Consider the following 17,577-nt stretch of genomic DNA (forward strand, 5'->3'; position numbering starts at 1 on the left):
GGGTTGTTGGTGTGACGTCTATGGAATGGTGTTAGATGTGATGTTTGGGAGGAGTTTGATGTGGATTTCGCCGTTTTGTTCGTATTTCGAGGGTGAGGGTAATATCAGTTTTCGTAGATTATTTAGTAACTGTTGTGTTGGTAGATAAATAAAACGAAGTACCTTGAGGTTCACTGAAATGTATACTTTGCATATTTGCAGGATTTAATGGTACAAAATGAATGTTAAGTCTTGTTCCAAAATTTCTAACCAAAGCAATCATTATAATTTATTAAAAGAATAACTATCTCATAAAATAAATGTCCAATCATGTTTCAAAGGTCCCAAGAACCACTCATTACAATTCACCAGAAAGAAAAATTTCCAAAACGAGTGTTCAGTCATGTTCCAATGACATCAAACGAGGAAACAGTCATTACAATTCCTTAAAAAAATAACTATCCCATAAAATAAATATCCAACCAAGACTCAGTCGCCACAATTAACTAATAAAACAAATCTCCAAAACGAATAGCCAATCATGCGCCAACGGGTCGCAACAAGGAAACAATCATTACAATTCATCACGAGCACCAGTGAGATCCAAGATTCCACCCCCTTCACGCAGGGCGCGGACGTTTGGTCGCGTGTAAAAAGCCGTTGCCTCGATCTTAAGGTCCCGCCGCGTCCAGACGGTATTCCCAGCCGAATCGTGATCCCGGATTACCACACGTACTCCCCTTCCGCGCGTTCGGCCTCGCCCCACCGCAATCTTCTCATCCTGGCAGCGGCGGAGCTACCGCATTCACCTTACGACGGCCATAAAGACGTTATTGGATCGAATTCCCGTGCCACGCCGTAAACAACCCCCGCGCGGCCGTGTCGTGCACACACAATGTTTACCGACACACAGCCAACCGAGTCATCGATAACGGTAACTTAATCATTTCGACGCGATATCTGGGACAACGTATGATGCACCTCGGGCTAAATGATTTTCGACGTCATTACCTTGAGTTTCTTTGGAATTTAATACTTTGAATCGAATTACTGTAGTTTACTCGGTTAAACGATGGCTATTTAAAAACGTTTGTATATTGTAAGCAATACTAATACGGCGATATTCTTTTAATTGTATATCTGGCTTCCATAGTTAAATTAATGAAAGATACTTTTCGTTGGTGCTAAAGGGTTAAACGAGCAGAATTATATATTTTTAAGAGTAAGAGTACAGTATGATATTCGAATTTTTCTAAAATCTATCTTCTTTAAGTTAGAAAAATAATTTAATGAAATTCAAGATATTACTAATTCAGTTAATGTTAAAAGTCATCTGCATATTTTTAATAATTGTAAAAAGAGATAGATCGTACGGTAGTTCTGTATCTTTCTTCGCGATTTCTCTGTCCTGCCTCATAGCAGCCATTGTATTTTCAAGAGATGGCCGCCGTAGCCTCGCGTTTCGTGGATTTACATTGTAATTCCTGACGTCTCGGTTTCCGAGGTCATGATTTTTGTCTTACGTGCCACGCGCTGGAAATATGAGACTGAATGCCTATAAATTATTCGTTGGAACACCTTGTACCTATACACGTAACCGTATCCGCAAAATAATAATCGCCCCAATGCCACCCCCTTGTGGTGATTTACGAGCCCATAAACGCGGCCCGTACCCTTGTAATGGGGTTGGTTACCGCGGGGGATATCCACGCCTCTACGATTATCGTCATGCCACCCATTCTTTCGGTGATTGTACATTCTCAAGATGCACATTATCGTCGCATATGCAGTCCACGGTGAAAGTATTCGAACGGCATGCTGGAAAATCAATTGTCATACGGAAAGATTTACAGTATATTGTAATTTATTGATACTAGAAATCGAAATGATTGGATTCTTTGTTTCGCAATTATTGGTATCTTCGAAGCATTGAATATTCGAAATCATTTTCGAAGTAAATAGTTTTATTTGAATATTGTAATGAAGGACTGAAGAAACTGAAAATAATGAAATTTATAAATTGAGTGTTCCAAAGTTTAATATTTTAAGGTTGATAATTTCAAATTTGAACATTTTGAAGTTCCATATTTGAAAATTTAAAATTTCAAAGCTCCATATTTCAATGTTGCATATTTCTAAGTTGAAAATTTGAGAATTCCATATTTCAAAGTTGAATATTTCAAACTTGAATAATTCACAGTTGAAAGTTTCAAAGTTGAAAATCTCTAAATAGAATATTCCAAAGTCGAGAACCTAAAAATTGAATACCATAAAATAAAAAATTTCGAAGTTACTTTTAAATTCTAATATTTCAACATTACATTACCCCTATTTTTACAGTGACAACACATTAATATTCAACATTAATATACCCTCTAGATCTCTATAGTTCAAAATAAACCTACACACAGAAACAGCATACAATCGTTACTATCCCCAGCGCATTATTAACAATAAATAATCGTGCAACATTAAAAATTAGAAGGCGAGTGGTTAATAATCTCTAATTTATTCATTAGGAACAGCCTCGCGCCCCCGAAATTTCGTCGCGGACTGTCTCGCCTCATTTTCCCTCGTTTCACCGGCGTGAATAGATCATTTTCCCGGGTATCGCAGTATGAGTTTAATCGGCAAACAATAGCGTGGTCATTCGTCGATTCGCAGCTCCCCTCCCCTCGGCCCGTAACGCGGCACGCGTGGGGTTGACATAAGGACATCGTATCCTCGGCAGAAATCCGCGCGGAGAATTTCCGTCCATTCGGCCGGAAACCCAATTCCGCGGCTCTATGCGTCATTAGCGCTGGAAACGGAGTTAACGCCGTTAAATTCAGGACGGTCGACGGTCCGGTCGCGACATTATTCCCTCCGCGTGTGTTATTCTCTGCGCCCGTGTGCGTTTTCCACGCCTACGCTCAAATTTTCCCGTGTTCCTCGCCGCGGCGGCCGGTCCCAGCTGAATGATCAGCCCCCATGGAAATGCGAATGAATGATCGTTCGTCCCGTGAAACTCGATTTCCCACGGACAAACTGCGTTTTTCGGTGAAATTTCGATCCACGTGCTAATGAAGCCCCTTCTGATTTGAGTCCTTTTTTTCGGGGAATGTTTCTTGTTCGGTGTTTCATTTTTATCCGTCGAAATTACTGGTTTTGGGGGCTTTGTTTGGGAATTATCGATTGAATGCTCGAAATGATTTTGAAGGTAAATAGTCTTAACCCTTTGCGCTCGAATGTTCTTTGGTAGAAATATTCAACGTTTTCCAATAAGGTGTAGACGACGTTTTTCAAAATTAACTTAGAGTTAATGAGCATAAATTAAGGAACAAAGCTGTTTTACTTCAGTATTTGGGGCAAAGGGTTAATTGAATAGTGTGATGAATGTCTGAGGAAACTGGAAATAATCTGTTAGAATTTTTATAGGGATTATGACAGTTGGACTTTTTAGAATTATTTATCGGTAATGATGCACTAGTGAAACGAGTTCCATGTTGTTTCTGTGGCTGGATTTACGTTAAATCCTACAAATTGTTAAAAAGAAGAATAATGATTTATTATGACTGTATTGGATTATAAAATAATGAGAATAATGTTTCATTTGAACTCGAAAGAACGGAATGACGTGATATCGTAAGGCAAAGAGTTAATTACGAGTTTGTTTGTGAATGTTTGAGTTCAGTATGGTTTGTTTTGTGACATTTGTTTATTAGTGTTTGGGATTTGTGGTAATATGAAACTGGCGGGATGATTAAAGAGTATTTCTAGAAGATTGAAGGTTAAATTTGAAAAATGATGATTTGAAATTTTAAAAGTGTATGTAATGGAATTGTATTATTTAGAACTTTGAAATTTTTATAGCTCGGATTGTTACTGAATTTTCAATTTTTAAAAATCTGGTACAGAGCTAAATTCTTCATCTATATTTTGTAAGCCAATTTATTGATAAAAAATGATTAGAATGTAGTTGTATTAAATACACAAAATTGTGAGTTGTATTATCACAGTTAGGATGTAAAAGATACGAACAATTATGGTAATGAAACAGAAGTTAATTCACAGTTTGAACAATAATTCATTTCGAGGCCACAGCGAGTTATTCCAATAATCGATTTATTTATCAAGGCTCGATTTCTTCAGGGAACTTACAAGGATTTCGTATTCTATTTCCCGAAGGTAAATGACAGGCATTCCTTATCCGTCTGTAAAAAATGGCGGACCGTTTCCTCATCTAAGCCTGTGCGTGATCGTCCTTCCAATTCCCTGCCCAATGGCTGTTTACGTAGTCGCCGGAGTTTCGAGAAATTTAATAGCTCGATGTCGTTAATTCCAGTTGTTCGAAGTTCTAGGGGATTGAGGGGGCGTCCGTGAGACTTCTTTGATCGGATTTCGCGACTCGTTTAATAGGAATCGCGCGTTAAGACCTCGCTTCTGTCTCTGAACCACTCTAGCAACATTGTCAGCGCCTGTACATTAACAAATCCCTAGATGATCGTTCAAACTCTTCATTACAGTGTTTCTAATTGTTTCTGTATTACTGTAATTTCCTTGTAACTCGCCAATTCCAATAATTTGAATGAAATTATTCAGATAATTAATCAAACTCTGTATGCTAAATATCTTATTTTCACTATATTGAAAATTCATCAAATGATCGTCAACCAGTTTATCATTGATATTTAGCTAAAAGTCTACAAAGGAGAAAATAATCTTCATGAACATCCTTTTAATCATTCACTGTACAATAATCAATCATTTCACTATCGTTTCTTACAATTATTCACACAACACAATTACAAACACAACCCTTATATAAATACAATTCTACTTTTTTTCAAATGAATAAACAAACTTCCATATTAAAACGTTCAAACGAAACAACTATAACCCCAATTCTTCGATAAAACAGTAAAAAGGAATTTAAATTCTGAACAAATTAAATATTCAACCCCTTTTAGCTCAATTTCGTAGTAAAACCGATTAACAAAAATATTCCCAAATAAGTGAACAAACTTCTATATTAAAACGTTCAAACGAAACAACTATAACCCCAATTCTTCGATAAAACAGTAAGAAATAATTTAAATTCTGAACAAATTAAATATTCAACCCCTTTCAGCTCAGTTTCGTAGTAAACACGATCAACCAGCCCCAAATGCTTCGAAATCTTCTATCCCGACCCTGCTTTGCTCTTTATTCAGTTTCTATTTCTCGTTTCTTAGAATATTGTTGGCTAAGGGGGTGCGGGTGGGTTCAGGGGTTGGCGTTCAAATAATAAACCGTTGAATCGGTAAATACGGGACGCGAGAAATTGCCCTAGCGCCAGTCACCGTGCGCGACGTTCTACCCTTAAGCAATATTGATTCGAACTGAAAAAAGAAATATGGCGGGGAACATGGCGGCTGCCGGGCGGGGTGAGGGGTTAGGAAGTGGATCAGAGGCACGATGCAGATGCAACGTTTCCTCTCGGCCGCCGATTGGAATGGATCGCGGGGGAACGGTGGGATGCAACGAAGAAATCGGGGGATGAGGCGAGCTGCCAGAACTGAGACAGATGTCGCTGCCTATCGGGTGTAATCGAATTCTTTTTTTCTCGTGTCACTTGGGAACCACGGTTTTCGAGCCACGAAATTCGTGTAATAAGCAGGGAAAGATGTCTCTTAACCCTTTACGCTCGTACGTTGAATATGACTCGACAGTAGATTTATTCGATAGTGTGTGACATGCTTTAATTATGAGAATTTTAACAATTTCCAATTGTTTGTACGAATTTTGTCGATTTTTTGGTTTATTCGTCGAAGTCAGAAGCTTCTTTATTGATTATATTGTTAGTTTTTTAATTAATTCAGTAAGGGAATTTGAATTATTTTGTTAATTGCCACGTTGATGTGCCTCAGTTATATTATACATAGTCTTCAAATTTTCATGAAATATTTCGATTACGTTTGATATGTAAGAATCAACTGTTGCTTCGTATTATACGAGAACCGTTGTTTCGAATGTCGCGCGCAAGATGGCTGCCATCGACCGGTTGAAAATATTACGAAAGCCTGGGGGTAGACTTGGAAACACCGGAACTCAATTACGGAGATAATTCTGTATTAATATTTGGGTTCCTTGATGGTCTGCACGTGAAGAAGTCTCTTCGTAGTTTGTGTTTCAAAAAGTGACCGTTCTGGTACGTGAAATTCAAATAACAGCCGTCTGATTGAAATGAATTTGTTTTTTTTCCTGTCCCGCTGGAAAACCTAAAACGCGAAACGCAGCGGATATTCAATTAAACGGCAGTTTACGTTCCATTTAAAAAGTTCCTTTTGCTTCGAACTTTTAACTACCCCGGTTTCACAGTCACTTAAATCTGAAAAATTTCGTATCTGCTTTCCCATGTGCGGCATCGGGATATATGAGTACAGTGTTCCGGAATAAGTTTGTTTTCCGATAAGGGCTGCGCGACAGTTGTGAGGATTTTTGTTTTATTTGATTTTCTGTTAACCAAAATGTACGTTTTTCTGTTTCAGGCGTTTTTGGAAATGGCGGATGAGAATGCTGCAGCAGCGATGGTGGGTTGCTACGGCAACTGCATCGCTCAGCTCCGTGGCAGAGTAGTCTACGTCCAGTTCAGCAATCATCGAGAGCTCAGAACCGATCAGACACACCCCAACAATGCGGTGAGTACTCAAACATGCTCAAACATATTCAAACTCAACTTATTATCTCTAGAAATAAGTAATATATCATTGCTGATTAATTCCAGCGTGAAGTTAAACATTTTTACATGAATTACAATATTTTCCTTAGGGAATCTGGCGAATTAAAAATATTACCATATTTAAAAATTCGTGATTTATGATATGAGTAACCAAACATCCTCAAACTGTAGAATATTCGATACCTTCGAGTTCCATTTCCTACTTGCCTCAGAATCCAAAATTACGTCAAACATTCCGTATTTCTGCAACATATTCAATCACACAACACTCCAAACACACTCAAACATACTCAAAAAAGTTCCCAACAAAGTTCCTAACACAAAATCACTCATCCAACCAACAACTATACCAACTATCACAAAATAATCACAAAAGATCCTCATTCCTAGTAACACAACAACCAATTCCCACAAAAATAAACCAATAAACCAATCTCGACAAAACTTTTATAAAACCAGTTTCTACCTGCAACCCCGAAAATCCAGAACCCCGGTTGGCCCTCTAACAAGCAAAATCACAGAAAGATTGGCCGAAAAAATAAAAACAGAATCATACAGAAAGAGAGGAACGTTCGTAGCTGAATAGCACGTTAACATCAAAGAAAAAGGTAGCCTGTCGGGAGTTCCTTGGACTAGCTCTCCAACGATACACGTTCCCCATTTTTCTCTCCCTTGCTCCCTGAAAATTAGTATTAAAACAAAAAGAGGAGTGACGCGCGAGTGGGGGCAGAAAAATGGCGGTAGTTCCTTGTAACTAAGGGGTGCGCCGTAGGTTTCTACGCGTACCGGGGGTTGAATATATGAAAACCAAGCGGCCGCGGTAATTTTCTGACGCGGCCGTACGCTAAAGAAAGCACACGGGGTCCGTGCTCTTTGGATCCGCGCGCGAATCCCGGAGTTCGCTCTTCCATATTCAGTTATTGCGGAGCAGTTCGCGCAATTACTTTTTAACGAGTGGCTCGCCCGGTGCCCCCTTAATATTTTCATAATTTCAGTCCACGGGGACTGGCCTCGTTTTCCCTCCTTTTTTTCCCCCCTTCCGCTGGGAAACACGCGTACAAAAGCGCCACAGGTAACTTGCACCCCTCCCCTACTACCTTCTCTGGTCGAAAAGTTATTCTAAATGACATTTCATGGGGTCTCGCTGTTTGTAATTTATGTGCTCTTCATGGGACATGGGACACGCGTCTTTGGAGGTTGGTGCAGTCGGTTGGACTTAGTGTCGAGGGGTTGATTCAGTGATAGTGGAGATTGATGGTTCCCTGGCGTGAATTGTTTGTTTGCTATTGTTTCAGAATTTTAGTTTAGAATTTTCTGGTGTATGGATTGGATTTATATTTAGAAAATGTTTGAGTTGAATGTAAATTATTGAAAATCAGTTTTACAATATTGAAAACAAGTTTCGTTATGAACTAGTACCTTCTGGAATCAATGTTTAATATATAAATTACAAAATACAATAAATTAGATTTTCTATCAAGAATTTTTCTGTCATTAAGACTCGTTTCCAAAATTTCAGAGAATTTGAATTTATGTATAATTATGATAAACAGAAATAGGTTAGAAAATCTGTAGAATAATATTTTTAATGACAAATTTGTCGCAATATTTTGTCACTTAACAAGGATGAATTTCAAACAAATAGTACAATTGTATCTTCATGATTAATTTAATAGTATTCAACGTTCGAGATTCATTCCAGTGAATCAGATAATAGAAAATTCTCATCGGAAAAGATTAGCGCGAGCGTCGGGTCATTTTAGTGGATACGTCAAGTCAATAAACAGTCGGATCTGGATTCTCCATTATAATTAATGCGTCCATAACTTATGAATAATCCCTGAGGCGAGAGGGAGAAAGTCCATCTCCTCTGTGATCCTGTCTCCGCTGTGTTTCCACGGCACAGGTGACACTGTCCGTCATATGAGTTGTCTTTGCAGGTGTTTAGGTGTCTACCGCACGTGTCCCTGTGCTTGTCATCCACCGACCTACTTGACACGTCTCAGTCAGCTATACTGTTCCGCCTCTGAAACATTATATAGCAGGCAATCCCATGCAACAAAAAATATTTTGCTTCGAAGTCTGGTTCGCTTTGAATAATCCTTTTTTAAAATTCGTTGTAGAGATACTAGGTTTTCAATTATAAAAAGTTTGTTCTGCATAGTTTCCCACTGAGATACATAATATTTGAAAAATTAAGTTTCTGAATTAGTTAGACAATATCTGAAAAATTAGAAAGTTTCTAAATTAGTTACCTTAATTTAGAAGCTTTTAGCTGTTATCGATTAGATAAGATTTGGAAAATTAGAAAGCTTCAAATTAGATAAAATTTTAGAAATTTAGTTTACAGGTTCTATTTTATAATGAGAAGTTTGTGATAAATAAATATTATACATTTTTGTGTATGTTATGTTTTATAGTGTAAAATTTTGGTAAAATTCGACAAATTTGATGTTGCGATATTTAACGTTGAAGATCGGTGTGGTTCGTGTTGATGGAAAAAATTTAAATCAATTGTCTTTCGACACAATTGCGGTTCCCAGGTTTCTCCGATAGCAGTGATTTGTTAACAAAATTCCGCTCTCGAAAGTCGCTTTAATTCTCCGGTTCAAACGTTCCCGGCGTAAATTGCACTTCTGTGCACTCGATTTACGCGGAAGTTTGTCGCGAAACAATTCCAACAGGGCGAATGTGTAAGCGCTTTTCCTCGTTGACTTCATGTTTCACCTGTTTGACGCGTGCGGTTTTTATTCCGCAGCATTTCACTGTTATTTTTTCATTGATTTCGGTTGGCAGCGGTACAGTGAATTTGTTTTAAATATTTGCAAGCTTTTACATGCTGATGAAACGATTTTATTGTGCTTGAAATTGCAAACTAGTAGTAATAGTCAGTAATTGGTCAGACACAATTAGATAGAAAATTCTTCTAGCATATTAGAAGCTTAAAATAATGTTCTTTTAGGTTTCTGTTAAGGAATATTTTAATGTGGAAGAACTTTATAATTAATCATTTATTTTGTTAGGAATAGTGACAAAAGATCAGTAGTATGAATCAATAGTAATTTAGACATTCTATTTAGACATAAATTTCTTTTAATACAATATTTTTGGATCAATTAGAGTTTAATAAAATTCTTTTAAGTGCCTTAGAACACTCTTAACATCCACTAATTAGATATTCAATAATTTGTCTGTTAAGTGATAGAGCACTAGTAGTTACACTCAGTAATAGGGCAGGCATACCTGAGTATACAATTCCACTGTAACAACTGAACTCTAACAATACTTCCTCAATTTTCTAAACAACGATGTCATTATTATTTTAACTCCCAACTTTAATTACTCAACCTCACAGAAATACAAAAACAATACAATTAAATACCACTACATTCCCACTTCAACTTCCAACCGTTCAAATCTCAATCAAAATTCCCTTGAATCCCAGCAAAACACACAAAAGGAAAAATATAATATTAATCGCATTGGTATTACTCCACACTGATCTACCCGAATGCCACCGCATTAAATAGCATTATTCATAATACAGAAATGTTTCCAAATAATCATCGTTTAACTGTGTCAACCATAGTAAATCGATTTGCTTGGTGGTCACCGGTGACCCCCATACCATTCAATATGTTAAAATAATTTGCTACAAAATAGAGATAACCAAATTAGCTGATAAATACTTTTTAGTGAATACAGAAACGGAAGGAAGGAAGAAAATTGAGGAACCAATTAATTAGACAATATAGGAATTGATATAAAATTAACACATTAATTGCCACGAGAATTTCGAACGTTCTGTGTAAACATATTCTTTTATAACAAAGGCAAATGGTATTACAAATAATTATTAATGATTCACTATCACAGTACACGTGTTACACTATCATCTAGCTGTTTGTGATACTAATTACTTTGATTCAACATCAGTTTTCTTATTGTAATTAATAAAAAAACACATTAACTACCACGAGAATTTCGATTGTGCTGTCTAACAAAACATATTGTTTCATAACAAAGGCAAATGGTATTACAAATAATTATTAATGACTTACTATCACGCATTACACTAGTTACACTATCATCTAGTTTGTGTTACTATGTTTAGTCGACATCACTGTTCCCATTATAATTATATTTAAGCAATTTTGAAGCTCCACGTGTTAAATGAACAGAAGAAAACGCAGAATTTTAAACCCGGCCGTCTCCCGTTACGGTTAGTGTTAATTGGCGAAGCGTCCCGATAATAAGAATCGATACTCGTCGCGCGGCGACGGCGTCGGCGGCTTGAAAGTGTAACGCGTGACACACGCGGGACACCGGGAATTAGTTCGCGATGAAATACGTCGGCGATTTCCGCGGCGATATTTATTTGTATTGTTTTTCATCGCCGGCACCGGCCGATCGAAGCGAAAGAAACGGGCGTCGAAACTTTTTATGACAGTTCCTCCTCTTCCCGCTATAAAGTGGAGAGAAATTACTTATTAATTGCGAAACTTCCCGGAGGCCGCGGTTCACGGCGGAAAAAGGGGGCCGGCTAGAAATACGAGTTTCCGGTGTACCTCCTTCTTCTTTCATTTTTTATCCTCCCCCTTTTCGCCCCTCCCGCCCTTCTTTCGCTTCTTCTTCTGCTTCTTCTTCTTCTTGTTCTTCTTCTTCTTCTTTCCTCGTTTTTTCTCCTTTTTGGGAAGAAAAACAATGAAAATAGTTTTAATCCACTTTTACGGCGGAAACTCCGGGAACAATGGTTTTGTTTACCGAGGTCGGGTAAACCGGCCGGAGCGTTAACTTTCATAAAGGGGATAAGAATTGCGAGTATAATATCAATCCCTCGTTATCGTTTAATTTAGTCCCGCGTGATTAACGCTCATCTCCGCAATTTTTCCGACCGTTCCTTGTTCGTTGGCAGGAAGTACAGCTACTAAATGGTTCATTGTGGTCGAGGTTATAGTTTTCGATTTTTGTTATGGAATGTTTTCTAAATGCATAAATTTGCAATGTAAATATAGAATAAAATGTTTGTTTGTATATTCTAGTATAACTTCTGTAGAAAATCATTTTTATAGAAGTATTACTCAAACGAAAGTTTCTAATATCTATTTGATTAGTTGAATTTGTTTTCAAGCTGCACAGAATTCCTAATAACTTAAATAATAGTATTTATTATTTTAACACAGCTACATATTTTTATAAAATTGACAAAAGCTTACGAATTTCAGTCTATACAACGTTCAATTTGTTATTTATCCCTTTGCACTCGTTAGTAAAACTATAGAATCTTATATTTAATGTTAAACTTTGTATAATGCCTTGATACGTGAAATATTGGAATAAAATAACTTTGTTCCTTATTGTACTTGCGGTTTCCCTTCGAGTTAGTTTCAATGAATATCGTCTTCGCTTCGTCAAATAACGTTAAACCATTTTAGTGAGAAACTTCAGAGCGAAATGGGTTAAACAGTAACTTTTCCAACTCCAGTAGTTCCCAAAATATTCCTCGCCCCTAGAATTACAGTTTCTTCTCCTCAGTATTGATAACAACTAGTAAAAATTCAGTATCGAACGTGCCTGCGAGGTACCAGAGTAAGTTCTAAACTTTCGTCAATATCAATAAACATCATTTCGGTGGTGAGTAAATATCATGGCATTCCGGTTTCATGATTCAGTGTACGGGTAATTCGTCGTAAGTTAGTCGGCGCAGCTGGGGGTCCAGTTATTTGCATAAAAGTTGCAGAAGTCGTCGATGGATCGATAGGAAACGTCGTTATCATTAATAAACGGGATCGAGCTCCGCCGGAGTCTCGGGTTTCCTGGTGGCTCCCCAGAGGAGACTCCGGGAGTTGTCAAACTGCTCTTTCCTGCCGGGTGATCCGGCAACTTCCCGGAAACGGACACCGATTCCCCGGGGATCGCCAAACTTTCGCGGTCACGGGGGGAAGGGAAAATAATAAATAAGCGGCTGACAAGGAACGTTCACCCTGCGATTTCGATGAAACTTTGCCTGCCCCTGGAACAACCAGAAATAAGGGGCGCATAATTTTTCGCTTCGAAAAACTTGAATTTTGAGGGGTGGGAAAAGTTTTTCAAAATTGACACCATGTATCTTGTGATTTGTTGGTGGTTAGAATATTATTTATATGACAACGTTTTGTAATTTTAACAGCAAAACTGTCGAGCAATTTAGAGTGACTAGTTTCTAATTTTCTGTAAGAATTAGAACAATTTTAAGGGGAGGAAAAAGTTTTTCAAAATTGACATCCTGTATCTTGTGATTTGTTGGTGATTAGAATATTATTTGAATGGCAATGTTTTATAGTTTTAACAGTAAAAGTATGGAGCAATTATAGTGATTAAGTTTTAATTTTCTATACAAATTAGAACAACGCGTTAATAAAATAACACTTAACTAAGTATTAGTATAATAATAAGTGTCATGCTGCAGTGAAAAAGTTTCGTCAAAAATTGAGTATCATTGAAAATAGGGGTAACTACTCCTATCTTCAATTTTACTTTCATAACGATATAAATACATGTTGTGTATTCAATTCTGAATTCAACGACGTGAATGAGGACATAATTATAGAATAATAAGGATGATATATAAAAACTAAGATAAAGGTAGTACCCCCTCAATTTCCACATTTCCTAGATTCTGAAAAAGTTCGTTCACCATATTGTAATACACAGAAAGATACAATTCTGCCATTAACACTACATTTCTATCTCCAGTTCGAAGATATCTTCAACCCCTAAACCGCGCGCCCTTAAAAACTGCAATACCCTCCATTTTTATCTGTTTCTGAAACTTTCAAAGTTCCATAAAAGGGATGCCTTAGCAACGTTTCTCGCAGGGATCGCGGAACGGTTGCTCGACAGCGCGTGTCCGACACTTTTACCCCCGCCGCGTTGTCGGTCAACGATTTCAGATCACGGGTCCTCGCGAATAAAACCTGATTTCCCAGAAATTAAATGCAGTCACGCGTGGATAGACCCCGGGGAACTTCCCTGAAACACTTTTCCCTCCGCCGAATATCGTTCGCGCGGAAATTCCCGCGAATGCGGGGCATTCTCGCTGTATAAAGTGCCGGGGAAGAATAAAAGGAGAGTCGGCCAAGGGTGCAAGCGTCCTCCGAAATTCCGGATGATCATTGGAACGTTGCAAATTTCCGGTAGTCCATAATTCTTGCTCAGGGAACGCTGTACTCGTATTTCGCTTGACTGTTCTTGGTAAAAAATTAAATTATAACTGACAACTTGCGGAAGTTAGAGGGTGAATTTCTTTTAGCTTAGGACGTTGAAAATATTGAAGGATATTTAGTTGTGTGGAAAATTCCGGAGCAGTGTTTGTGAATTATCTCGTAGAGTTTCCCATGCATTTATTATTGTTATTGTTATTATTGTCGTTGTTATTGTTATTAGTATTACTATTACTGTTACAGTAATTAATATTATTATTATTAGTATTATTATTACTATTATTGTCATTGTTATTATTATTTTGAAATTTAAGTCACAAAGAAAATGATAAAACTTTTAGTTGAATATCAACAGAATTTTGTATTCTTAATGTCTACTGATGTTTCTGAAATACTACTCATTAAGATCATGTCATTTTAGGATATTTGATTTTTCTCTAACGTTCAATGAGACGCTAAAAATTTGACAGTCCACTTATGCTTTTTTCGAAGCGATCAATTCACCAAGAGCGTCAAAGATTTGTTCCCCTTCGATCCGAGAGCATTTTAACGGGACGTATAAAGATGGTTTGGTTTGGTGGCGTGAAACCACCCCTAGAAGAAGGTCGAATGATTTCTCGCTGAACATCCCGGCTGACAAACGACGCCGAAAAAGCAATCGCCGTGAAAGCTTCGGCGATACTTGCATGCACGTGCGCCGCTCTGCTTTGCGTCTTCGGAACGTGGCACGTGTTAGGGAATTCTTGCAACATTGGCCGCGCTTCGTGTCCCTCGAACATTGAGGAAATCTCGATGCTGTTCCTTCGAGTCTAATAACCGCAATTTTCATAACACTTTGCATATACAGCACCACAATTTCGGAGTATCCTGATTCTATCTCCTCCGTTCTGTATTTGGAAAGATTCTACGGAATAATTTCATAGCGTTTTGATGGAATCTCTACTATGCTGTACTTGAGAAAATTTTATAGAATCATCTTATGCTACTGCGATTAAGTCTTTAGTATTTTATGTTGAAAGAACTCGTGTAGAATAATTTTCTATATGGGTATTAGAATTTTAGAGAAATCCGATTGTCTTTCATTTTCTATTGCACATTTCAAAGAATAAATTTACTAAGCATTATTTTCTTATATTCTAAAACAAAATGTTACAATAATTTTATAGATTCGAGAAGATTCTGTAGAATAATTATATTGTAATATGATTAAGCTTTTACCATTTTATATTGAAAAAGTTGTGTAGAATTGCTTTCTAGATAGATATTAGAATTTTAGAGAATTCGAGTTGTTCATTTTGTATTTGAACAAATTCCAAAGAATAATGTTTTAGATAGGTGTTCCAATTTCAAAGAATTTTAACTGAACTTCATCTTTCCATTTTGCATTTGATCAAATTTTACGCGATAACTTAACAGACACTGTAATTTCAAGGAACTGTCTTTAATCTTCGACATATAAAAAAAATATCCCAGAATAATTTCAAAGAACCACGATCGAATTTCGACGGTTTACAAAAACGTCTCATGAGAATTTCTTACATATCGTAATTCCAAGGGGAACAACTGATCGAACTTTCTACGCAATTTCCCTTCGTCCCGTTAGAAAAAACTGCGCGGAAAGCAGCGAAGACAGAACATCAATTTCGGATACCGGAGTAGTTCGAAAATCGTCCGTGGAATTCATCTCTGCTCAATCCTGATGGGATTAGGTCCCTCCCGGAGCAGCGAGCAGGTTCTCGCGAGCATCCGGCGGAAAGTTTCCGGTGGATTATTTTCGAAGTGCTTCCCTCTAAATGCAGGCGCCCGGGAACTTTGTAATTTCAATTACATAAATGTACAAATAAGAGCAGTCCCGGGCGCGATGAACTTCATCATCCTCGGATTACCATTTATATTCGACGCGGAACCTCGGAGCCCGCCGATTAAACGTTCGGTAGTCTTCGGAACAGTTCGGGCAAGCTCAGCGCGGAATTTCTTAGGTTGAAATGCATCTTGATTACGATTTCGATCTTCGATTCGTGTTTTCGTGGAAGATCACCGTGAAATTCGAATAAATAACTAAATGAAGTATTAGTAATTTATATTTGAAAAAATTATTATTTATTAATTGTTAATAATTCAATAAATATAGGTAATATATATATATATATATATAGTAATTAATGTAAATAGTATTACTGTAATTAATATACTAAAAAAATTTTTAAATTATAGAATAATAATATATTATGTATATTATATAATTAATAATTATACAGTATAATTATATATTCTTGATTTTTCAATATCGGGTCACACGGGACCCAGGTTCACATCTCCGTGGAAACCGCAGAGAAATCGATTCCATCATGAATAGACAAATCTTACGTTAAATCTTGGTGGGCGGGGCCGTAGCCGCGTAATCTCCGCAATATCTAGCGCGCGGCTCCTCGTTGCATAAACAAAAGGATGCAACAAGGGGATTTGGCGGATGAAAAAAATTACACGGGACAGGGCGTGCAGGACATAGTTAATACGTCGCCTCGCCCCTGGGGGTAATATGTCGGTTAAGTGAAAGGCGCGGCCCGGGCGGGGGGTGAGACTCGTTTAATAAAGACGCCGCGCGACAAAGCGTCCCCCGCATTGTATAGTAATTAATTTAGAAGTGAGTTTACCGTGGCCCCGCGACGCAGGTTCGTTATCCTCGTTTCGGCGTTCTGTTTCTTGTACACCGGTGCAGTTTTTCTCTTCTCGTTTCGCCAGTGATTTCGAATTGCACTGGTTTTTCGCGTGTGTGGGAGTGACGTTAATGAGCTGCCCAAGGCCGTAGCATCCTTCCACTACTTTGAACTCCCGCCACGCCCCTTTTGTTTCTGGTTTTGTTCATTGCGAAGTTGGAGGATAGAGTTTTAAATGTGTGGAAATTTGGGGTCAGTCGTTTCTGTTGATATTTAGAGCAGTTGCTGCGTCTTGGTCTTCGGAAATATTTTTCTGTGGGAGGAGTTAACTCCGCCCATTTGGTTGAAAGGGTAACTATTGATTTGTGATTGTTGTTTGGGTTTTTATTGATTTATGAAAAATTGTGTTTTGTACTAATATCGTTGGCTTTTTATTGACTTCAGCAATTCGGATTGCATTTCTGTATTCAGTACCATTGACTCCGCCCATTAATTATTGTTGGCTCCTCCTTTATATTGATTTTTCCCATCGCTCTTTCATTAACTACTTCAATTTTGAATAGATTCTCGTATCAACTATTATCGTTTTCTTGAATTAAGTATCGTTAATTCTATTTACAAATCCTGTATTTGCTCCGTCTACCATTGCTTTTACTCCTCCCATTAACCATCTTAACTCCGCCCACATGTTCCGCATAGCTTCTACAAACTTCAAATTCGTTAAAACAATACTTATTGTACAAAACTATTTTTCTAATCGCTTCTAAAGCTCCACTACAACTTAATTGTTATTTCCCATTAGAGAAATGCTTCTTGTTATTTCTTTCTCTAACTGTGTCAATATCTGCAGAGTTTTCCTGTCTTCCGAAGCTGTGCCGTAGTAACTTTCGTTTTTCCCAGGCATTCTTTCATCTCCCTCGTTTCTGTGGCGAATTTCGGCACACATAAAAAGTCGCCGTCGCAATCTGGAGACCTTGCTCAAGATTAAGAGGCATTTTTACGCGGCTTACCGTCGTCTAAGCCCCGGCTGTGTACCACG

The 17,577-nt window shown here is 37.7% G+C and overlaps 1 protein-coding gene across 11 annotated transcripts in view; it reads left to right on the forward strand.

Annotated features, from left to right (window-relative positions):
- heph (polypyrimidine tract-binding protein 1 heph) overlaps nucleotides 1-17,577 on the forward strand; it is a 517,180-nt gene that overhangs the window by 432,303 nt on the left and 67,300 nt on the right. For all 11 annotated transcript variants that reach the window (XM_076365032.1, XM_076365037.1, XM_076365030.1 and 8 more), the window contains one exon: nucleotides 6,489-6,638. In XM_076365032.1, the coding sequence (XP_076221147.1) occupies nucleotides 6,489-6,638 (150 nt within the window). The remainder of the gene's footprint in view (nucleotides 1-6,488; nucleotides 6,639-17,577) is intronic.

Source organism: Nomia melanderi, chromosome 2, assembly GCF_051020985.1.
Source record: "Nomia melanderi isolate GNS246 chromosome 2, iyNomMela1, whole genome shotgun sequence".
Taxonomy (NCBI): Eukaryota; Metazoa; Arthropoda; class Insecta; order Hymenoptera; family Halictidae; genus Nomia; species Nomia melanderi.